General features: G+C 39.3%; 1 protein-coding gene across 1 annotated transcript in view; it reads left to right on the top strand.

Annotated features, from left to right (window-relative positions):
• BMP3 (bone morphogenetic protein 3) overlaps positions 1-16,519 on the top strand; it is a 29,046-nt gene extending 12,527 nt beyond the window's left edge. Inside the window, exons 2-3 of the mRNA XM_019466386.2 lie at positions 4,096-5,006; positions 12,207-16,519. Of these exons, the coding sequence (XP_019321931.2) occupies positions 4,096-5,006; positions 12,207-12,398 (1,103 nt within the window). The 3' untranslated portion in view covers positions 12,399-16,519. The remainder of the gene's footprint in view (positions 1-4,095; positions 5,007-12,206) is intronic.
• The last annotated feature ends 4,819 nt before the right edge of the window (positions 16,520-21,338 follow it).

The following is a 21,338-nucleotide window of genomic DNA, read 5'->3' as shown; positions in this document are numbered from 1 at the left end:
CACAGACTGTGAGATCATGACCTGAGCCGAAGTCGGACGCTCAACCGACTGAGCCACCCAGGTACCCCGACCACCCTCCACTTCTGATGCCAGTCGCAAGCCAAGGTTGTTACCTGTGCTTCTGACCAACTGGCCTCATACATATTAGAGGTTCCCATGACCCCCTCCTTGGGTCCAATTAATTTGCAAGAGCAGCTCACCGAACTCAGGAAATGTATTTGTTTACCAGATTACCAGTTTATTATAAAAGGATACAACTCAGAAACAGCCAGATGGAAAAGATGCATTGGGCAAGGTAGGGGGAAAGGGTGTGGAGATCCCATGCCTTGCCCAGGCGCGCTGCTTTTCCCCAAATCTCCATGTATTCACCAACCTGGAAGCATTCTGAACGCCATTCTTTTGGGTTTTTATGGAGGCTTCATCATATAGGCATGATTGATTGAATCATTGGCCTTTGGTGATGGCTTCAACCTCTGGCTCCTCTTTCCTTGTGAATCAGAGATAGGACTAAAAATGCCAACCCTCTAATCAGTGGGTTGGTTCCCCTGCAACCAGCCCCATCCCCACCAGTCCTCTAAATTCACCTTGTTAACATAACAAAAGGCACCTGTATAGTTCTCATCACCTAGGAAATTCCAAGGGTTTTAGGAGCTCTGTGACAGACACAGGACAAAGACCAAATATATGTATTTCTTATTTTAAATTACAGTATCTATCACAGTATTTAACCCCATCCATCCAGATATTATCCTTTAATATGCAATCGATATAAACTTACATTCATGTGATATTTTACATTCATGTTTGTACTAAGTCTTTGAAATCCAGCGTGCATTTTACATTGAACAGCACATTGCCGTTCAACCTTAAATAGCCAGTCACCACCATATTGGACAGACCGTTCTAGTTAGCTAACATCCGTTGAGATTTTCTGTGTGCTGCAAGCTCTGCCTGCATTCTGTCAATTAATTTGCACACCTCTGCAGTCGATGCTGTTGGACTCTTTTTACAAATAAGCAAACTGAAGGGCGCCTGGGTGGTTCAATCAGGATGAGCATGGACTATTGATTCTGGCTCAGGTCATGATCCCAGAGTCGTAGGATCAAGCCAGGGGGTCAGGCTCTGCGCTGAGCATGGCACCTGCTTTGGATTCTCTTTCTCTCTCTCTCTGTCTCTCGCTCTCTTCCCCTGTCTTTCTCTGTCAAAAAAAAGATAATAATAATAATAAAATAAAATAAATAAATAAGTAAATAAATAAATAATAACAAAGCCAACTGAGGCTTAAAGAGCTTAGATTATTTGCCTGAGGACAGCTAGTGGGTGTGGTGGAGCTGGGCCTGGGCCACGGGGCTTTGACTTCAAAATAGTGTACTGAACTAAAATGAGAGCCATCACAAGAGGCAGCCTGACAGATTCTGAAGCATTTACGAGAGGATATTGAAGATTAGACACAGGGGTGGAGGCTGCTTAACAGCAGGTCACAAGGTGTCTGGAAACAGTTTGAAACAGGGAACTTTTTTTTTTTTTTTTCCAGGAGGAGGATACATTTTGAAGCAAACTGTTGGGCGAAGGAGCACTATTACTTTACCCATTAAGACACTACCACCCAGATCCCATGTAGTTCGTTTTTTCCCTGCCAGGGTGTCTGTTTGGCAACCATTCGATTGCCACATACTTAGAACAGAGACTTCTCTTCCTTCCATTTTAAACTTCCATCTGCTACAAGAAGTTTGGGTAAAAGTATATGCTACAGTGACTGGTACGAATTAAGGCTAGAGTCTCTGAACAACCCTGATGCCATGGCTTTGTTGTAAAGGTCTGTAAAATATTATCCTGGTCTCATGGATTATACAAATGGGCACAAATGGCAGCTTCCTCCTTTTCCTTCACACGGTGTTAAAAATGAGTAAAATATGTTTCCCATTGCACTTCCCTTGTGCTTGCGGACTCGGGGAACTCATTCTAAGTTTCCACATCTTTGTAGAAATGTTTTGTTTTTACTGAAATATGTTTTTGATCAAGAACATAATCTCACGATTGCGTATATGTTTCTGAAACCAGTATGTATATGGAACAAGTGCACGGAGGGGGACTCGGGCTCTGGTGGCTGGTCCCAGGACTGGGCATTCTTGAGTCTAACCTCAGCCTTACCACTAATTTGGTAGATGATCTGAAGAGAAGGAACCAACTTCTGCCCTTCCTAATCAATCTCTTGTTCTGTTACTCTCATCTCTGAAGAATTGGAACACAATTTGACCCAGGTCAGTAATTTCATCGAAAGAAGAAATTATTCGACTCTTGAATTCTTGAGATGTCATAAACTCCAGGCAAGCTCCGCAACAGTGTTAATTCTTTATGACACGTTTGAATGTGTGGCTCATTGTTCCACACATGTTACCTGAATATTGAGTTAGATGGTCTTGCTCACCTACCCCCATCCTGCACCGTAAACTTTGTGAGGCAGGTAGAAGAAGATATAATCCCATAATACACTAATAACAATAATGAATTATAGTTAGAGAAACACTTTCTGGGTGCTTTATGAACTGCTTTACACACATCTAATTTAATGCTGATGACAGTAGATGTAGACACAATCTCTATGTTATGAATGAGAACACTAGCTTGCCCAAAGTGGCTGAGTCAGGACTTGAATCAAGGTGAATCTAATCTCATCAATGCTTGTAACCAGTAGGCTATACACTCCCACTAATAAGAAGATATTCCAATCCTGTGCCAGATTTACAGGACTAGTTCTTGGTAATTTCGTAATGAAAAGCCAGAGCTCTCAGCTCTCATACCAGTAAGTTTACTGTTGTGTTACAACTTACACACATTTGTAGTGCTTCAGGAAAGGAAAAAGCAAATCAGTAAAAACGGCGAATCCTTGCTTTAATCTTTCTCTAGCTTTTAAAATTACTCCTATTATCGTTTTTGTTTGTTTAATTGAGGTGAAATTCACATAACGTGAAATAAACTACTTTTTAAGTGAACAATTCAGCAACATTCGATACCTTCACAATGTTGTATAACCACCAAGTCTGCCTAATTCCAAAATATTTCTATAATTCTAGAATAAAACCCCCTACCCAATAAGAGGTTTCCCCCCATTCTGCATGCCTCCAGCCCCCGGAAATCATCAATCTGCATCCTGTCTCTACGGATTTAGCTGTTCTGGAACATTTCATGTAAACGGAATCATACAATATGGGACCTTTTGTAGCTGGCTTCTTTCATTTAACAATGTTTCCAAGCTTCCTCCACATTGTGGCAGGTATCACTTCATTACTTTTTATGGCTAACTAATATTCCACTGCATGGATAGAACACTGTTTTTCCATTCATTCGTTGATGGAGGTTTGAGCTGTGTCCACCTTTGGCTATTGTGAATAGTGTTACTGTAAACATGCATGTGCATGTACTTGTTTGAATACTTGTTTTCACTACTTTTGTCTATAAAGGAATAGAGTTGTGGGCTCACATGATATCTCTATGTTCAACTTTTGGAGGAACTGTCAAACTTTTCCACATCAGCTGAAGCATTTTACATTTCAACCAGCAATGTAAAGTGTTCCTGTTTCTCCACATCCTTGCTAATACATATTTTGTTTTTCATTCTTATAGCTAGGCTGGTGTATGTCAAATGGTACCACAGTGTGATTTTTGTTTACATTTCCCCAGTGATTACTAATGTTGAGCATCTTTTCATGTGCATGTTGGCCCTTTAAGTGTCTTTTTTAGAGAAATGTCTATCTGATGTTTTTGGCCATTTTTTATTGGTTTCTTTGACTTTCTGATGTTGAGTTGTAAGAATTATTTACATGTTCTGGATACCGCATTTTGTCAGGTGTATGATTTGAAAATATTTTCTTCATCCATTTTTCTTTTGCTGCTCATATCTTGGGTGTCATTATCTAAGAATCCATCGCCAAATTTAAGGCCAGGCAGATTTTACCTGTACGTTTTCTTCTAAGAATTTGATGGCTCTAGCTCTTATATTTAGGCCATTAACTCATTTTTAGTTTCTTTTTGTATGTGGTGGCAGGTAGGGTTCCTGTTTACTCTTGTTTACTCTTCTTTTTTTTCCCTTCCTAGGAACCCTTGGAAGCAAAGGACTACACATCTTTAACCTGACTTCTCTAACCAAGTCTGAAAACATTTTATCTGCCACACTGTATTTCTATATTGGAGAGCTAATAAACATCAGCCTGAGTTGTCCAGCATCCCGAGGATGCTCACCTCATGCTCAGAGGAAACACGTTCTGATTGATCTCTCTGCGTGGATCCTCAAATCTGACAGAAACCAAAGTCAACACCTCGGTCACCTTTCAGTAGACGTAGCCAAATCTCATCGAGACCTTGGGTCCTGGCTGTCTAAAGACATCACTCAGCTCTTGAGAAGGGCCAAGGAAAATGAAGAGTTCCTCATAGGATTTAACATTACCTCCAAAGGACACCAGCTGCCAAAGAAGATGTTGCCCTTCCCCGAGCCTTATATCTTGGTGTATGCCAACGATGCTGCCATTTCTGAGCCGGAGAGTGTGGTATCAAGCTTGCAGAGGCACCGGAATTTCCCCATTGGAGCTGTGCCTAAACCGGACGGCCATATCAAGGCTGCCCTTTCTACCGAACGGAGAAGGAAGCGCTCGGCTGGGGTCCTGCTGCCTCTGCAGAACAACGAGCTTCCTGGGGCAGAATATCAGTATAGGGAGGATGGGCTATGGGAGGAGAGAAAGCCTTACAAGACCCTTCAGACTCAGGCCCCAGAGAAGACTAAAAACAAAAAGAAACAGAGAAAGGGACCCCCCCAGAAGAGCCAGACTCTCCAGTTTGATGAGCAGACCCTGAAGAAGGCCAGAAGAAAGCAATGGATTGAACCGCGCAATTGTGCCAGGCGGTACCTTAAAGTGGACTTTGCGGATATTGGCTGGAGTGAATGGATCATCTCCCCCAAATCCTTCGATGCCTATTACTGCTCCGGAGCATGCCAGTTCCCCATGCCAAAGGTAGCCGTTGTTCTCTGTCCTATACTTCCTGTTTCCGTAGAGGAGAAAGACACACTGACCGAGAGTGTGTTTTCATTGACGAAATCCATCTGGACACTTATTTATTGCCTTCTGACATGTACTAGGCAAGAATGGTTACGCTTGGTTTTTCTTTAATGGTTGCTAAGGTGATATGAAGTCAGTATCGGTATGAGGAAGGATATGAGAAAAAATGTAAAATGTGTGTTTTGTGCTTCTTCCAAACACAGTGCAATCAGCCATGTGGTCTCCTCAGCTGGGGGCAAATCTGTATCTGCCCACAATAAGCAAGCCACAAACGACAGAAGGCTGATATTGGAGAGGGTATTCAGAGAATGACCAGATGTCATGGGGAAAAGGAAGGGAAAGGACTAATTGCATCGATGCCTTGTGCAGAACTTTTTGACAAATAGTTTCTCATGAGATGAACTGGCCCCACCAGAGTCAGGATCAGGGTTGGGCCAGGTAAACTCACCTCATGAAATCCACCAGATGCTTATTTCATTTGCTTCCCTAATAAACATCAAAAACAGAGGTAACATAGGGTATGTGGACTCTATAAGCTTCTTCCAAAATTTACTTCATCCGGTCAGAGCTTACCTGTGTCTCTTCCAAAATCAGTGGAAACTGCACTGTATCGTATCAGTACTCAGTATCCTGATGAATATATTCTCAGAAGCTTCCCCAATCCCACCACTGCCTTGCACAGCAAATCCAAGTGACTGTTTTCTTTGAATTTAGAGTTAGTAAAGTACAGTGGTGCCCTCTGGCCTTCAGTTAGGCTTATCTCTGAACCTCTATTCTTAGCTTATAACAGTTTGAATCTCTGACATACAATGAAAAGGGGCTGTAGGAATAGAATTCAGAGAAAGAAGAGAGATGGGGTTTTTTTGTTCTTTTTCTCAAAACTTGAGGGGAATCAACTTTTGCTGTTGCATAATAACAGAGAAAAAAAATCTTTTGCCTCAAAGAGTGAGCAACTTCTACTTATAGATCTTTAAATTATCATGTTCATGTTCTAGTGTCCTGCTCATTGGGATGTTTAATGGAACACATGCATAAAGGTCTGGCCGAACAAAAGCAGGTCAGCCTCCGGGCCAGTAACTTGATTGGAATCGCGTTTTCTTCTTAGAATATCTCAGAAGAAAAAGTTTTCTACATCTTCTAAGACTTGTCTCTCCCAAGGATTTTTGTCGACTCCATGTTCTTTAAATCTAAACACAAAATAAGAATTATATACATTTACTATGATATAAACAGCCTTATCTTGTCTAAATATTCATAAAGGGTATATCACTGTCAAACAAAACTTTTGCCAATTGGGACAGCATTTTTTTTTTATTTTCTTTAATGTTTAGTTATTTTTGAGAGAGAGAAAGACAGAGCCATGAGTAGGGGAGGGACAGAGAGAGAGGGAGACAGAATCCGAGGCAGGCTCCAGGCTCTGAGCTGTCAGCACAGATCCTGACATGGGGCTCAAACTCACAAACCATGAGATCCTGACCCGAGCTAAAGTTGGACACTTAACCAACTGAGCCACCCAGACGCCCCGGGATAGCATTTAAAAACAGACCACAAAGATGCAGAATGTTAACAGTGATGAATCTTTATAGTGTGGGTTGCTTTGTGGCATTGAGAGACAAAATGAATTCACAATCTGTCTCTGAACCCAGGATGACTGATTTTAAGTGGGTCTGTGAGTTTTCCAAATAATCTCTCACACTCGTAAACTGTAGTTTCTTCTATGTAGCCTGGGGAAATAATTTTTCTTCCTGACTCCAAATTTTCATACCCAGGGAGCCATGACAATATGGAGCTATTCAGTGAGTTTTCAACTACTCACTCGGGAGACCTGGTCTGGTCTCCGCTCTGCCACAGTTACCCCGTCTTACCCCTTCCATCTTGTTCTGACTATGCAAAACCCTGCCATTGCTTTGGTAGTTCTTCATGATGATTCTCAGTGATGCAAAGAATAATTATTTAAAAACCTTATGGGGGGGGGCGCCTGGGTGGCTCGGTCGATTAAGCCTCTGACTTCAGCTTCAGGACTTCTTGGTCCTTGGGTTTGGGCCCCACGTCGGGCTCTGTGCTGACAGCTCAGAGCCTGGAGCCTGGTTCAGATTCTGTGTCCCCCTCTCTCTCTGCCCCTCCCCCACTTGCGCTCTCTCTCTCTAGAAAATAAATAAACATTAAAATTAAAAATAAAACTTATAGGGATAAGTTAAGAGTAACAGATAAGTTTAAGGAGGGAAGTGTGTTAATGCAGCAGAATGATTAAATGTACATGCTTGGTTGTAGCAGGACTTCTTAATTCTAATGCGGCTGCAGTTTGCCTGGGAACACGGAGGTTCTGATCCAGTGGTTCCGGGCATATAGCCTAATATTCTGCGTATCCATTGCAGCTCCTAGGTGTTGCTGATGCTGCTGGTCCACAAATCCCACTTTGAGTAGCAAAATTGAGGGCTAAATGTGGTTTGGGGGAGAATTCATACAGTTGACCCTTGAACAACAACACAGGGGTTTGGAGCACTGATGTCTCGCACAGTCAAAAATCCATCAGTAAGTCCTAACTCCCCCAAAACTTAACTACTAATAGCCACCTGTTGATCAGAAGCCTTATCAATAACATAAACAGTAGATTAACATGGATTTACTATGTTACATGTATTCTATATTGTATTCTTAACAATAAAGTAAGCTAGAAAAAAGAAAATATTCAGAAAATCATAAGGAAAGGAAAATACATTTGCATTACTGAATTTATAAAAAAAAAAAAATCTACGTATATGTGGACCCATGCAGTTCAAACCTACATTGTTCAAGGGTCAGTTGTATGTTAGTGTTCTCAACTTTGAAATGGGTACAATAGTACATGATAAAAACAATAGTTTCTACATAATAACAACAGTGGGTAAAGAAAACAGTAGAACACCGTGCACATGGTAGGCGCTCCATAAGTATTTGCTGTTAATATTTGTATTAAAGGTCATTGTTGAGACCGAGGAGAACAGAAAATTCAATGTAGGGGGCTGAAGGAAGACCAAATGGGGAAAGGGATCAAGGGAATAAAAGATGTAAGACAAGGAAAAGTTTTACAAATGTTTCTACTCTCTTTTCAAACATCACAAAGCCTAAAATAGGATTCTCCCTGCAGGTTCAACAGCCTGTAAGCTCTTCCAGTAACGTTTCTTTGGAGAGTAATAGAATCAGGACAGCATTGGTTGCAACAACTGAACTCATCATAATATTTGTCAAAACTTGGAATGGCATCAGAACTCCAGGGAGACATAACAGGGAGAAGTGTGGAGTTTTCTCTCTGAGCCTGAGATTTCCTTTTGCCAAGTTGAGAGTGGAAGTTTGGCTGTTACATGGAGTTCTCCGTCTCTCATCACCTTGTGAGAATCGGCTTAACTTTTAAGGCTTTCTAGTGGTTCCCTTTCGGCCTTCCAGGCTCTGTGGCTTTCAGGTGGTGTGGTAACCAAAAGGATGGGTAACACGAAGCAATACAAAGCTGCTATGTTAGGGGTAATTAATAAGCATTGCTATTATCAGTACAGCTTCCAACATGGTAACCAGAGCGAGCTATTAAGAGAAAAATACAGTCGGAGCAACAGAGGAAAATAAGGTCTCTGACCAGATCAGTACAAACACATGTGGAATAACTGAGGCGCCAAAGAACTTTCAGACTTTAGATATACATTTTGCCCCAGAGAAAAGTTCTCCCAGGCCAGACTCCTCTGCTGGCCCTCCTTCCTTTTGGCCTCCTTCACGAAAGTCTGCTCTATATGGCGGAGCTCTCCGTCTGCAAAAGTCGACAACCTGTTCTGTAATTCAGAACAGCTGTGTGCTGCCTTTCCCAAATTCCAGGCTTTGCCCTTTCACTGATTCCAATTAGATAGTTTCTGGGCTATCACACCCATGTGGGCTGGACTGGGAGAGTGTGGAGCAAAACCCCATGGCCCAGGTCAGGAATGAAGGCTCTTAGCTGATGACACACTCTCCCTTGCTAATGCATTTGTAATCAAATTCAACTCGAGGACATCAGGCGCCGCTTGGCAGGTGCGGGCCGGACCACTGCAGATTTCATTCACAGACACGGCCGCATGGATTTTTCTGATTTCTAGCCCCTACAGCCAATCTGTTCTCCCAGGGAGAGACCCCTGGAATTCTGCCATGAGATGAAAAATACCCATATAGCTAAGGCCAAGTCGTATGCCTTTGCTTCCCCCTCACCACCTTAGCGGAGATGGAAAACAGAGCTTTCAAATGAAATGAAAATGATTGAGCCATTGTTGCTGACCGAGATGCGAGAGAACCAACAAGGATTAGAGGAATGGAGTTATTTTTTTCATGGAATCGTGCGGAAGCCAAGGATAGCAAAGACAAAAGAATTGGGCAGCAAAGAATCTAAACACGTTGAGCCAAATATCCTATATCAAGAAGAAATTCACATTTAATGACTTCAAAGCGATAGACCCTCAAATTACTTTCCTGAGTTTCCAATTCCAATCTCTGGTCATGAAAAGATGACCCCAAAATCCTAAATGTTGCTGTACTCAGTTACCTAAGCAAAAATCACCTCAACTGATGTTAAAGTCATGTTTTACTCGCATTAAAAACAGAGACTAGGGAGGGAAATAACACAGACTGCATTTGCGATGGACAAATTTATTAAGCTGTATCAAGAGAGTCATGAGAAGCATGATCTGAACTCAAAAACAAACAGAAATTATAGACTGGCAGCGTGCTTCAAATGAGCAATTAGTGCATGAATCTTTTGTGCATGACATAATGATTCCTGGTAATGGCAGCCTGATCAGAGGATTCCATAGTGAGTCAAATGGGGAAACTCCCTAGAAAATTGAAGTTGTCTGATAAGACACACCAACTCAGAATCAAGGGCCCATTCCTGAATTCCAGCGAGCCCACCAGAGACTGTTCATAGTTTCTGAATCTATCATTTGTGAGTTAGAGCTTAAGAAAAAAAAAAAAAAAAAAAGGACAGGAATTTTCCTAGGAAACACCCATGAATATTTTCCGTATCTACTCTGGGTCATTTGCACAGAAACTTTTATTTTTGTTGATGGGAATTATTTCCACAGAAATAGGTATGATGGAGGGTAAGCTATTTCTTAGAAGTATTTCATCCATTTAGTAAATATTCAGTGCCCAGAGCATATACTGTTCCAGGCACTGGAGAACAGCAATGCAGAGCAGTATTTATCCTTCGAGACCTCTTCTACTTAAATAGATCCACTTCTTATGAAATTTAAATATTATAGGAGTCATTAAGACATAAAAAGTCACAGAATAATGTCACAAAATCTGTGGTTTAAAAAAAAATCCTTTGGGACATTATTATAAGCTGTTTGGATCACTGAGTCTTAAGAATAAATCAATAGAGAAAAGTGGATGGCTGCAAAAATTTTCTTTGGAAATTACCAATACTGATGAAATAACGACAGTGGTTATTGATCTCTACGGTACAATACCAATTACAGTTTGTGTCAGTTACACAGATTTTGGCGATGCTGCAAGGCACAAGATACCTGAAATAGAACAACATAGACTTCCTTTTCTTAAAGGGAGAATACCTTGCTTTGCAAAGCTAATTGAGTGAAAGTTAACAACTCTTTTCAACATATACTTAAAGTTTCTAGGAAGAAAGAGTAAAAAAAAAAAAGTTGCACCTCATCAAGACCATTTTTTAAATGATTTATGCCCCTTCACAATAAATTTAAAGTCTAATGTATAGATAATTTCTTTAATTAAAGTTTAAAGATGGGATGAGGCAAATCAGATTTGCCGTTTGTCTAACAAAAATAATCTGTTTTCTTTTCTTTCTTTCTTTTTTTTTTTAGTGGTATGCCAGCTTTCTATATTATTTGCTTTTCCCTTGATTTGTATGTACCTTAACCTTTTAACTTGTTCCAGTTTCCCGTACTGGGAGGTTTAGGGGTATGAAATTAAAATATCAACTCAGAGGTGCCTCTGAGCCATGAGAAACATGGCTTGAAGTCTTGAAATTAAAAACCCAGAGTTTTGGCCTAAATCCCACTTCTGAATTGACATGTGATCTCTGGCAAGTTACCAAATTTCTGGTTCTAAATATATTTAAAACAAAACTCGTTTCACCTGCCTTAGAGAGACATTGGGGAAAACTAATGCTGAAAAGCATGGCATCTCTCCTGAAGAAGTTCATGCCACTCTGGCAATACCCGAACATTCTGGGCTTGGAAAAGTGTCCTTCAAGGCTGAGCAGAGCTGTTTGGCACTCTAAAGAAAACCACTTGTCTCACATGGATGTTAATGGTTCCATTTGGCATTTTCTCAGGAACAAATTTTTCTTCCTTGGTCAAACTTCTGATATCCATGAGATAACCTTCTGCCCCCTAGAATATTCCCAGAAGATATATATGGCTCACACTTGGAACACTTCTAACACGACTGCCTTGAAGTCTGAACCCATGAAGCAACAGTGACCCCCAGTGGCCAATGGGGTGATCTTCTTAACCCCAATTTGTGCTCCGAAGAAGAGGTGAATAAATAATTACAGTGGAGTGATTACCGTCCAGTTCATCCTGGTGGCGACTACTAAATAAATCAGTGCTCCTTGATGTGCTTGGTTTTATTTTAACAGCAAAGTAGAAATATCGCTATAGCAGTGGTAATAATATGTCTATGTTAATTAAATAGGGTGTTTGCTAGGGTTCATTATGATTAGCGTAGAATCAAGAACAAATGGTTTTTGTTGCAGTCCTGTTGTTGAAAACACCCTAGAGTGTGTTATTCCCCTGTTTGGCAACTAAATTGTTTTTAGTTAAGTGATTCCGGCTTAGATAACTGGATTCACATACCCACTCTACCACTTACTAGTTATTTGACCTTAGACATGTCATTTAAGCTTTTTGAGACTATTTATTTATTTGTAAAATATTTAAAAATGGTAGTTTTGTTATAAGGATCACAGATACTATATATAACATGCCTGGCATGTAGCAGGTACTTAATAAATGGTAACCATGTTAGTGATGATGGTATAGGAGATCGTGCTGAACGGGTAATGATGCCAGAGCGTTATAAAGTTGAAACGAATTCGTTGCGTATGTACCTTAGGGATGAACAGTGAAGAGTGGGAAAGGAGTTCCACCTAACTTATGTGTTCTCCCATTTCTTTTCTAGTCTTTGAAGCCATCAAACCATGCTACCATCCAGAGTATAGTGAGAGCTGTGGGCGTCATTCCTGGAATCCCTGAGCCTTGCTGTGTGCCAGAAAAGATGTCCTCACTCAGTATCTTATTCTTTGATGAGAATAAGAACGTGGTACTTAAAGTGTATCCTAATATGACAGTAGAGTCTTGTGCTTGCAGATAACCTGGCAAAGAACTCATCTGGGTGCTTAATTCAATCATTACTTTATTTAATGGACTCCCCCCCCCCCTTGTTTTGCACTGCCAATGCATTTCATCCCAAAAGATTTTTTATAGTCAAAGAGAATGAGCAGACAGACTGACGATTTCCATCAAGGAGAACTGGACTGTGTTTGTCTCTGAATGTAACTAAATGCAAGATTTTCGTAACTATGGACATTTATTTCTTTTTTTAAAAAATTCACGAAGGAAAAATGATCACTGAAACTCTTTTTCAGAGCTATTAGAGGACACACTGATTTATTTTTGTAAGGAGCTTTGAAAATAGGTTGGAAAAACACCAATAGCTTATCACTTATCTCTACTCATAGAGAATAGAAATTTTTCATATTTTGAAGTAGATTTATTGCCATAGATTCCTGAGTGACTCAGCAAGTGCTAAATAACCCAACCAACTTTTATGTTTATCTTCAAATCTGTTAAGACTCTTGTTTACCTGTGTTTTTCCTCCATGTGTAATTGTATGAATAGGTGAGTGGAGAGTGTGGGCTGAGTGTTAAGAGTATATGTATGTGTGTACATTGCCAGGTGCCTGTCCCCTCTCTAGGAAGGTTTGCTTAACATGGTTTTATAGTTCAATCTACACAGGATTCTTTGTGTTTTCCATTTCATGTTCTGGCAAGCACCATTCAATTATAAGAACTTTACCAAAAAGGACAGAGTGATCCAAGAGCATATGCAGAGAGTTACCACTTGGCCCAGCCATTTAATTTGAATTACAGTTGTTTTCATTTCATTGCCTCCTAGAAGAGGGAACCTGCAGCCCACTTTTCAAAAACCCACATGTACTTCCTCTTCTTTTTCACGAATACCTTCATTTGTTCTTTTAAATTGAATTCAAAAATTCAATTAAATTTTTTAAATTAAAGAAAAATTTGGGTTCTCTTGATATGCTTTTACTTCTTATGAAGCAATCCATAAATGCCTGAGGCTCAAAAACGGATGGAATATTGGAGGTTTCTTGAAATGACCAGATTAATCACCATCACGTGTTGAATATCATTCTTCAGCCACGTCCAGGTCCAGGCACCTTTTCACATGGATCAAGGTTCAGCCATGAAATCTACTTTAGCAAAGCTCACTAAAAATTTTTCACCAAAAAAAGGAAGTCAAATATAGACACTGTGTTTTTTTTCCCCACTTCCATTTGTCACAACTATCCTCTTACACCTTGCCCTAGAAAACATGTTTCAAAAATCTCTCTCTCTCCGAATCCGCATGTGTGACAACGATGTTTTCAGACCATGGGTGGTTGTTGATGTCCTATCTGTGGCCAACCCTCCTCTTGGTTGAGTCTCCGCTGATGAGAGACAACTAAGCCATTTCAGAGGCTGTGAAGTATCAGAAGGCGTGGGGTTTTGTTCTGTCTCTACCTGTAGCTACCTATCGTGGTTCATCATGTAATATTTACTGAGCATTTATTTTGTAAAAGGCACTGTGCTAACTGTGTGTCTTAGCATCTTCACTGGTAAAATGAAGAGGTTGACTAGTTGAGCCAGAAGAACTTTCTGACCCTAAAAGTTTGGGTTTTAGAATATGAGCTACTTTGTACACATCTTCCTTAAATGGATGATACCAATAGATCTAAAAATACTACAAATATCTCTGTTCATAAACCAAAGGCAAGAACATTCTAGTCTTCAGCCTTTGGGGGTGAGTATGGAATTCCCTGTGGTTTAAGTCATATTTCTAAATTTCTAACTTATTTTTGGAGATCCATTTGAAGATGATTACCATGAAAGAAGCGCTTTGACACTTCTGGAGGACACAGAAGTTGGTGTGAATATATATGAACTCGATGAATGAGACACACTAGTTAGAACTAATAAATTAAGTTCTGGTGCCTGAGTTACTATGGTTTCTTAGAGTTAATTTTTTTATTCTGGTAGCATTATTTTAAATATTCAAACTGAGATAGGCAAGGGACTTACTCTTAATAAACTTTATCAAAAATTTGAGCGGTGCCTGGGTGGCTCAGTTGGCTAAGTGTCCGACATTGACTCAGGTCATGATCTCATGGTTCGTGAGTTCGAGTCCCACATCAGGCGCTGTGCTGACAGCTCAGAGCCTGGAGCCTGCTTCAGATTTTGTGTCTCCCTCTCTGCCCTCCCTCTCCCACCCATCTCTCTCTCTCTGTCTCTCTTCTTCTCTCTTTCTCTCAAAAATAAACATTTAAAAACAAACAAACAAACAAACAAACTTTATCAAAAATTTGAAAGCAAAACTATGTAATAGAAGTGAGCCAGTGTGTGGCCATCATATCCTAGTCATACAATCTTTCAATAAAGAAACCTCTTTTTTATTCGTAGATATGAGGAAATTCTTAATTTAGCTTTTTTCTCTAGAGATATATCAACCAACATCTCTAGCCATTCCCAGCATTACTTTTCAGTCTTCTATCTAGATATCTGTTTGTTACCTTTCTTAATTTTAACTGATGCCTACTTACTACAGATTAAATCCTACAATGGCCAGGAAAATCTCTCAATAATAAAACTTTCTGAGTAATAACTAAGATTCTATTTTAATTAGCAACTTATATAACAAAATTGCAACATAATGAATCATCTTGGGAGTCTCTTAGCAATCAAAATATTTTTTGACCAGTCATTATGGCTGTGTGGCCTCATAACCATCATTTCACTACCACGCTGAGGACATAAACAGGGAAAGTTTTATTCCCCAAAAATAAAGGAAGATTTCTTTTCAGTCGAGGGGGTTGAAATAAATGAAATGATATTTTAACTAATAAAAATTTACTTGAAATAGTTGGAAAATTAAGCGACTATTTCACAATTTCTTAGGTACTGGTATATGCATAATTTTTACATAGACTTTTTATAAATCTCCTGATATAAAAATGGCAATGGTGTAAGAAAAGAAATTATGTTTAGAAATGCCATTTCCTAAATCATGCATCTTTGCCTATCTCTCCCTCTTCTCTCCTGTTCCCCGCTTCTCTTTCCAAACTGACATTCCACCCCCACTCCTAGATGTGACACACACACACACACACACACACACACACATACACACAGACACACACACAGTCACTTAAAAACGAATTTTTTTTTCAATAACTGTTCTCTTGAACTCAAATTCAGGGGCTGCTGATGTCAATATAGTATTTTCAAAGTATCTTATTGTAAGCTGTGTAGATAATGTATACAATTTATAGGATTTGGGGTTGTGGAATTTAAACTTGAAGGTTGGACTCCCCAGATCTCAGGACTGTAATACTCCAGATACATTTTTACATTCACCTAGCTATATATTAACTGATGATCATTTATTCACTTAACATAGATGTTTTTATCTTATTTCTGAAAAAAAACCCTCTTGTCGCCTGTTTAATATTTTTATAGACAATTCTATGTGTATAATACAATTATCAGTCTTCCATAATTTCGTTCTATAATTACATTATTCAGTTTAGTCTTTCTCCTTTCACTTTTCTCTGCGCTAACAAATAACTAGTATCTGGATATTGACTTCTTGTTGAATCAAGGTTGGTTTAAAGAATAGCTATGCACGCCTGATGTATAAGATTAGGTCTAAAATTAAATAAGAAATGTGGGATAAATCTGACTGCTCTGTATAGCTTTTTTTCCCCTGGAGAATTGTATTTTAATGTAGTATATAGGCGATTAAATGACCACCCCTTTTCTAAAAACCAAGCCTTCTTTTCAGCTTTTCACACTAGTTTCTGTAAATGTCTTAGTCCAGAATTTAATGCTTGTACAGTTAATGGCGATTTAAAATATATATTATATATATATATATATGGAAAACTTTAAAGATGCTTTTAATTTATTTAATGACTGTTGTCTTTCTATAATGGTAATTTTCATCCTTAAATGGTGAGAAAAATTCTTTTTACTATAGTTATTACATGCAAAATGAAATTTGGTTCTTTAGTCAAATCCACTAAAGGGGCACATTGCAGTGAAACTGTGCAGAGCACTTCACTACTGATGTATAAGCTTTGCTGACTTTGTATCATTTTCTTCCAGTAATGGAGAGCTTTTCATTATACAGTATGAAAATAAAAATTACTTAATTGAATGTTTCCCCATTCTTTTCTACTATAATTGGAAAAGACTGCATTTGTAAAACTTTTTCAACTGTGCTGCATTTGAAAAGAGGTTATAAAGGTTGGGCACAGAGTTAAATATTTACAAATGGTGCCATGAATGGAGCGTCATAACCCATGGTCAACAAAGCATGATTACATTGTGGAACAATACAGAAACATACCCGGGAGGTGAAAACATGTCTTCCAAACTGGAGTAACTCAATTTGAATTCTTTTGTGTTTGGTTTTATATTTCTTCTTTAACCACAAAGTCCCCATTTCTTCATTGGAGATATTTTTCCTGAGTGCCTGATCCCCTGGTATTTCATCATTTATTATCACCATGTTCTAGGTACACTTTGGGATGATAAGTATTTAAATTAATTAATCTGATCATAAAACTATATTGCATTATTTTTGTGTATGTACTAGCTTTGTCTTTAAGAAAAAGAATGACCTGAGGTCAAGAAGTAAAATATATTTTCATATTATTTTCACTCAATGTATATCAGATTTATTCAGACTGTGATATTTAACTAAAATCTATAGCATTTTGGAATTATAAGGCATTTTAGAGGTCATGTTGAGCAAATGTCTTAACCTATCTGTGCCCCATTTAACTTATCTATGGGGCACCTGGGTGGCTCAGAGCGTTAAGCATCCTGTTCTGGTCAGGTCATGATCTCACAGTTCGTGTATTTGAGCCCCGTGTTGGGCTCTCTGATGTCAGTGCAGAGCTTGGTTTAGATCCTCTGCGCCACCGTCTCTGCTCTGCCACTGCTCATGCCCTCTCTCTCTCTCTTTCTCAAAAATAATAAACCTTTAAAATGGGGCATAAACTTCCTGCCCCATAAGGTTGTTACAAGATGCAATAAGATAAGATGTGTAAATTATTTTGCCAAGTGCCTGAAATAGAATAAAGACTTAGTTACTATCAATTATTACTATTATTATTATTATCAAATCGAGTCTTCTCATTTCCCAAAGAGGGAAATATAGATATACTATAGTTTATACCTATTTAGATATCTACTGATTATGCCCTCCTTTAAAATCTGGCTGCCATCAACAGGGATGGGTTCCTTGACACACGACAAATATGGTCATGGAACAAAAGCTGAAACAATATTGGTAAAGCTGGGAGGATATTTAGCAGCAATGCTGCCGAAGAGGGTTGTAACTCTTTTGCACCAGGCACATGAAAAAGTTTAAAACCCAGTGTTCAGAGAAAAAAAAATAGGCACAGATTAAGCATGGAGTTTCACAGAGTAAGGAGAGTAGCTGCCTTGTTTCCTGATGATATTATGGCTTCTGTTCTCGTCGCTCATAAACTGTACTTCCTGTCCTTGGATTATATGAGATATTCCTACAAACTCCATAAAATGCTCACTCTTCTGAAGCAGAACTGAGCCAGTGTCTGTAAATTGTAACCAAAAAGAATCGTGAAGACAATATACTGAACTTCTGAGAATTCCCAGGGCCATACAACAAACTACTGGAAAAATTGGTATTTAGAGCCCTTTGTAACATTATGGAAAGAACATGGTCTTTGAGATCAAACTGACTTCCAGTGTGATCCTGATACTGCTAGTTATTACCAGGATGACAAATGCCTTTGAGGAATATTGACTGGGTTATCATACCATCAAGGTGGTCAGTTCTGTGACTAAGAGGGACTTGCAAAGGAGTTGCTATTGTAATAGGTTGATTCGGTATTTGTGCCAGAGGATTGCCTTGAAAAATCTCTTACGATTGGTCTTTGTGGCTATTAGAAGATGTGGTGGAGATTGGGGTGGAGAATAAGAACTTTGAGCACAAATCCACATCCTCCTAAAAATTATTTAGTATTACCAAGGATTAGCTCACATTGCACAAAACTGTCACGGTTGGTGGAGATGTGCTTGTTGATACAGAGCATCAGTATCTAAATTGTACACAGTCTCAAAACTGGAGGTTAGCTATATGTAACTATCTTCAAGTGAATATCAACCAATAAAACCAGAGTATACAATAAGAAAAAGCACAATGCCACAGGGTTATACATTTAGATTCACAACACACAAAATTAAGAATCCACGAATCTTTTCTTCATGCTCTTTTGTTCACACACACATACAAATAGATGTTCTCATAGTATGAGTTTTTAAATTTAATTTGGGTTCTAATATTTGTATTTTCCAGTTGCACTTGCTGTAACCCCGGACTTTAGCCCTGGCATTGCTCACCTCTGGGCCTGTGTGCTTTGCTATGTTTCTTCACCTCCTGGTGGCCTCAGCTTTCTCTTAGGTGGTCTTTAAAATCACTTCTTGCTCTAGTACCCTAGATTCTAGGATCCAAACACCCTTACTTAATTAGTCACAACTCCTAAGCATTTCAGTCCTGATCATGTCTTAGGAAAAAACAGCAACAAGAGCAATAATGAAAGGGGAAGTGGGAAGAACATCAGAAAGAACTGAGGAAATAGGTCGCCATCCCTCAACTTGGAAGGAGGTCACAGATTCTGTCTCGCTTCTGTTGTGTGATGGTGTCTGCCAGACTCTTGTCTCTTTCATAAACATACTTGAAGCATTCCTCTTCTCATTTTAACAGCAAAAAATAATTTTTAAGAGCTGGACTCATCTAAAAAACAAAGCAAACAAACACAGAAAAAGCAGAACCAGACTTACAAATACAGAGAATAGACTGGTGGTTGTCAGAAGGACAGAGGGAATGGACAAAATGGATGAAGGGCAGTGGGGACATGGGCTTCCAGTTATGGAATGAATAAGTCACAGGGAGGAAAGGTCCAGCACAGAGAATACAGTCAATGGAATTGTAATAGCATTGTGTGGTGGCAGATGATAGCCGCACCAGTGGTGAGCATAGCATAATGTGTAGTCTCATCGAATCGTTATGATGTATACCCAAAACTAATGTGACATTGCGTGTCAACAGTATTCAAATAAAATTAAAACACAAACAAAAACCAAATTTATCTACCGCTATTGGTAAAGAGAATGCATCACGGAAGTTACGAGCTCAGGATTGGAGCCAGATTATTTGCATCAGAATCTCAACTCTGTCAGTACTAGCTGTGGGGACTTACAGAAGTTATAAAACGTCTCCATGCTTCGGTGTCCTCGTGTGTACAATGAGAATGAAACACAGAGCCTACCTTGCAGAGTTGAAAGGATTACTTATTACATGTGAAACACTTGTAACTATTCATAATGCAGAGTAAATGTTCTATAACATTAGCTTTTTTGGTATCTTAAATGTACTTTACACACTTTCACGAATGAGTCCTCATTTGAACTGGGAAGGATGGTCTCAGCATTATCCCCAGTTTATCCATCAAGAATAATTGATTTAACCAAGGTAAGAGTCATACTGGTGTCACAGCTGGGGTTCCAGCAGTAGTGGACTTGCTCTGATTGTCCTATTCTCTTCCACTTTCCTTCAGATGCCTCTTCCGAAAGAAAGCCATCGAAGTAAATATTCTGAGAGTTCTGAGAAATACTGAGGAAGTAGGCAAAGGTATCAGGGAACAAAAAAAATAAGTTTTTTTTGTTTTTTTTTTGTTTTTTTTTTGTTTTTTTTTTTGAGGTCTTTTTTTTTTTTTTTTTTTTAATATATGAAATTTACTGTCAAATTGGTTTCCATACAACACCCAGTGCTCATCCCAAAAGGTGCCCTCCTCAATACCCATCACCCACCCTGCCCTCCCTCCCCCCCCCCCATCAACCCTCAGTTTGTTCTCAGTTTTTAACAGTCTCTAATGCTTTGGCTCTCTCCCACTCTAACCTCTTTTTTTTTTTTTTTTCTTTTTTTCCTTCCCCTCCCCCATGGGTTTCTGTTATGTTTCTCAGGATCCACATAAGAGTGAAACCATATGGTATCTGTCTTTCTCTGTATGGCTTATTTCACTTAGCATCACACTCTCCAGTTCCATCCATGTTGCTACAAAAGGCCATATTTCATTTTTTCTCATTGCCACGTAGTATTCCATTGTGTATATAAACCACAATTTCTTTATCCATTCATCAGTTGATGGACATTTAGGCTCTTTCCATAATTTGGCTATTGTTGAGAGTGCCGCTATAAACATTGGGGTACAGGTGCCCCTATGCATCAGTACTCCTGTATCCCTTGGATAAATTCCTAGCAGTGCTATTGCTGGGTCATAGGGTAGGTCTATTTTTAATTTTCTGAGGAACCTCCACACTGCTTTCCAGAGCGGCTGCACCAATTTGCATTCCCACCAACAGTGCAAGAGGGTTCCTGTTTCTCCACATCCTCTCCAGCATCTATAGTCTCCTGATTTCTTCATTTTGGCCACTCTGACTGGCGTGAGGTGGTATCTGAGTGTGGTTTTGATTTGTATTTCCCTGATAAGGAGCGACGTTGAACATCTTTTCATGTGCCTGTTGGCCATCCGGATGTCTTCTTTAGAGAAGTGTCTATTCATGTTTTCTGCCCATTTCTTCACTGGGTTATTTGTTTTTCGGGTGTGGAGTTTGATGAGCTCTTTATAGATTTTGGATACTAGCCCTTTGTCCGATGTGTCATTTGCAAATATCTTTTCCCATTCCGTTGGTTGCCTTTTCGTTTTGTTGGTTGTTTCCTTTGCTGTGCAGAAGCTTTTTATCTTCATAAGGTCCCAGTAATTCACTTTTGCTTTTAATTCCCTTGCCTTTGGGGATGTGCCGAGTAAGAGATTGCTACGGCTGAGGTCAGAGAGGTCTTTTTCTGCTTTCTCCTCTAAGGTTTTGATGGTTTCCTGTCTCACATTCAGGTCCTTTATCCATTTTGAGTTTATTTTTGTGAATGG

Source organism: Panthera pardus, unplaced genomic scaffold (genome assembly GCF_024362965.1).
Source record: "Panthera pardus isolate Hobbes unplaced genomic scaffold, ASM2436296v1 HiC_scaffold_13, whole genome shotgun sequence".
NCBI classification, from domain to species: Eukaryota; Metazoa; Chordata; class Mammalia; order Carnivora; family Felidae; genus Panthera; species Panthera pardus.
This window is presented reverse-complemented; position numbering and strand designations above follow the sequence as displayed.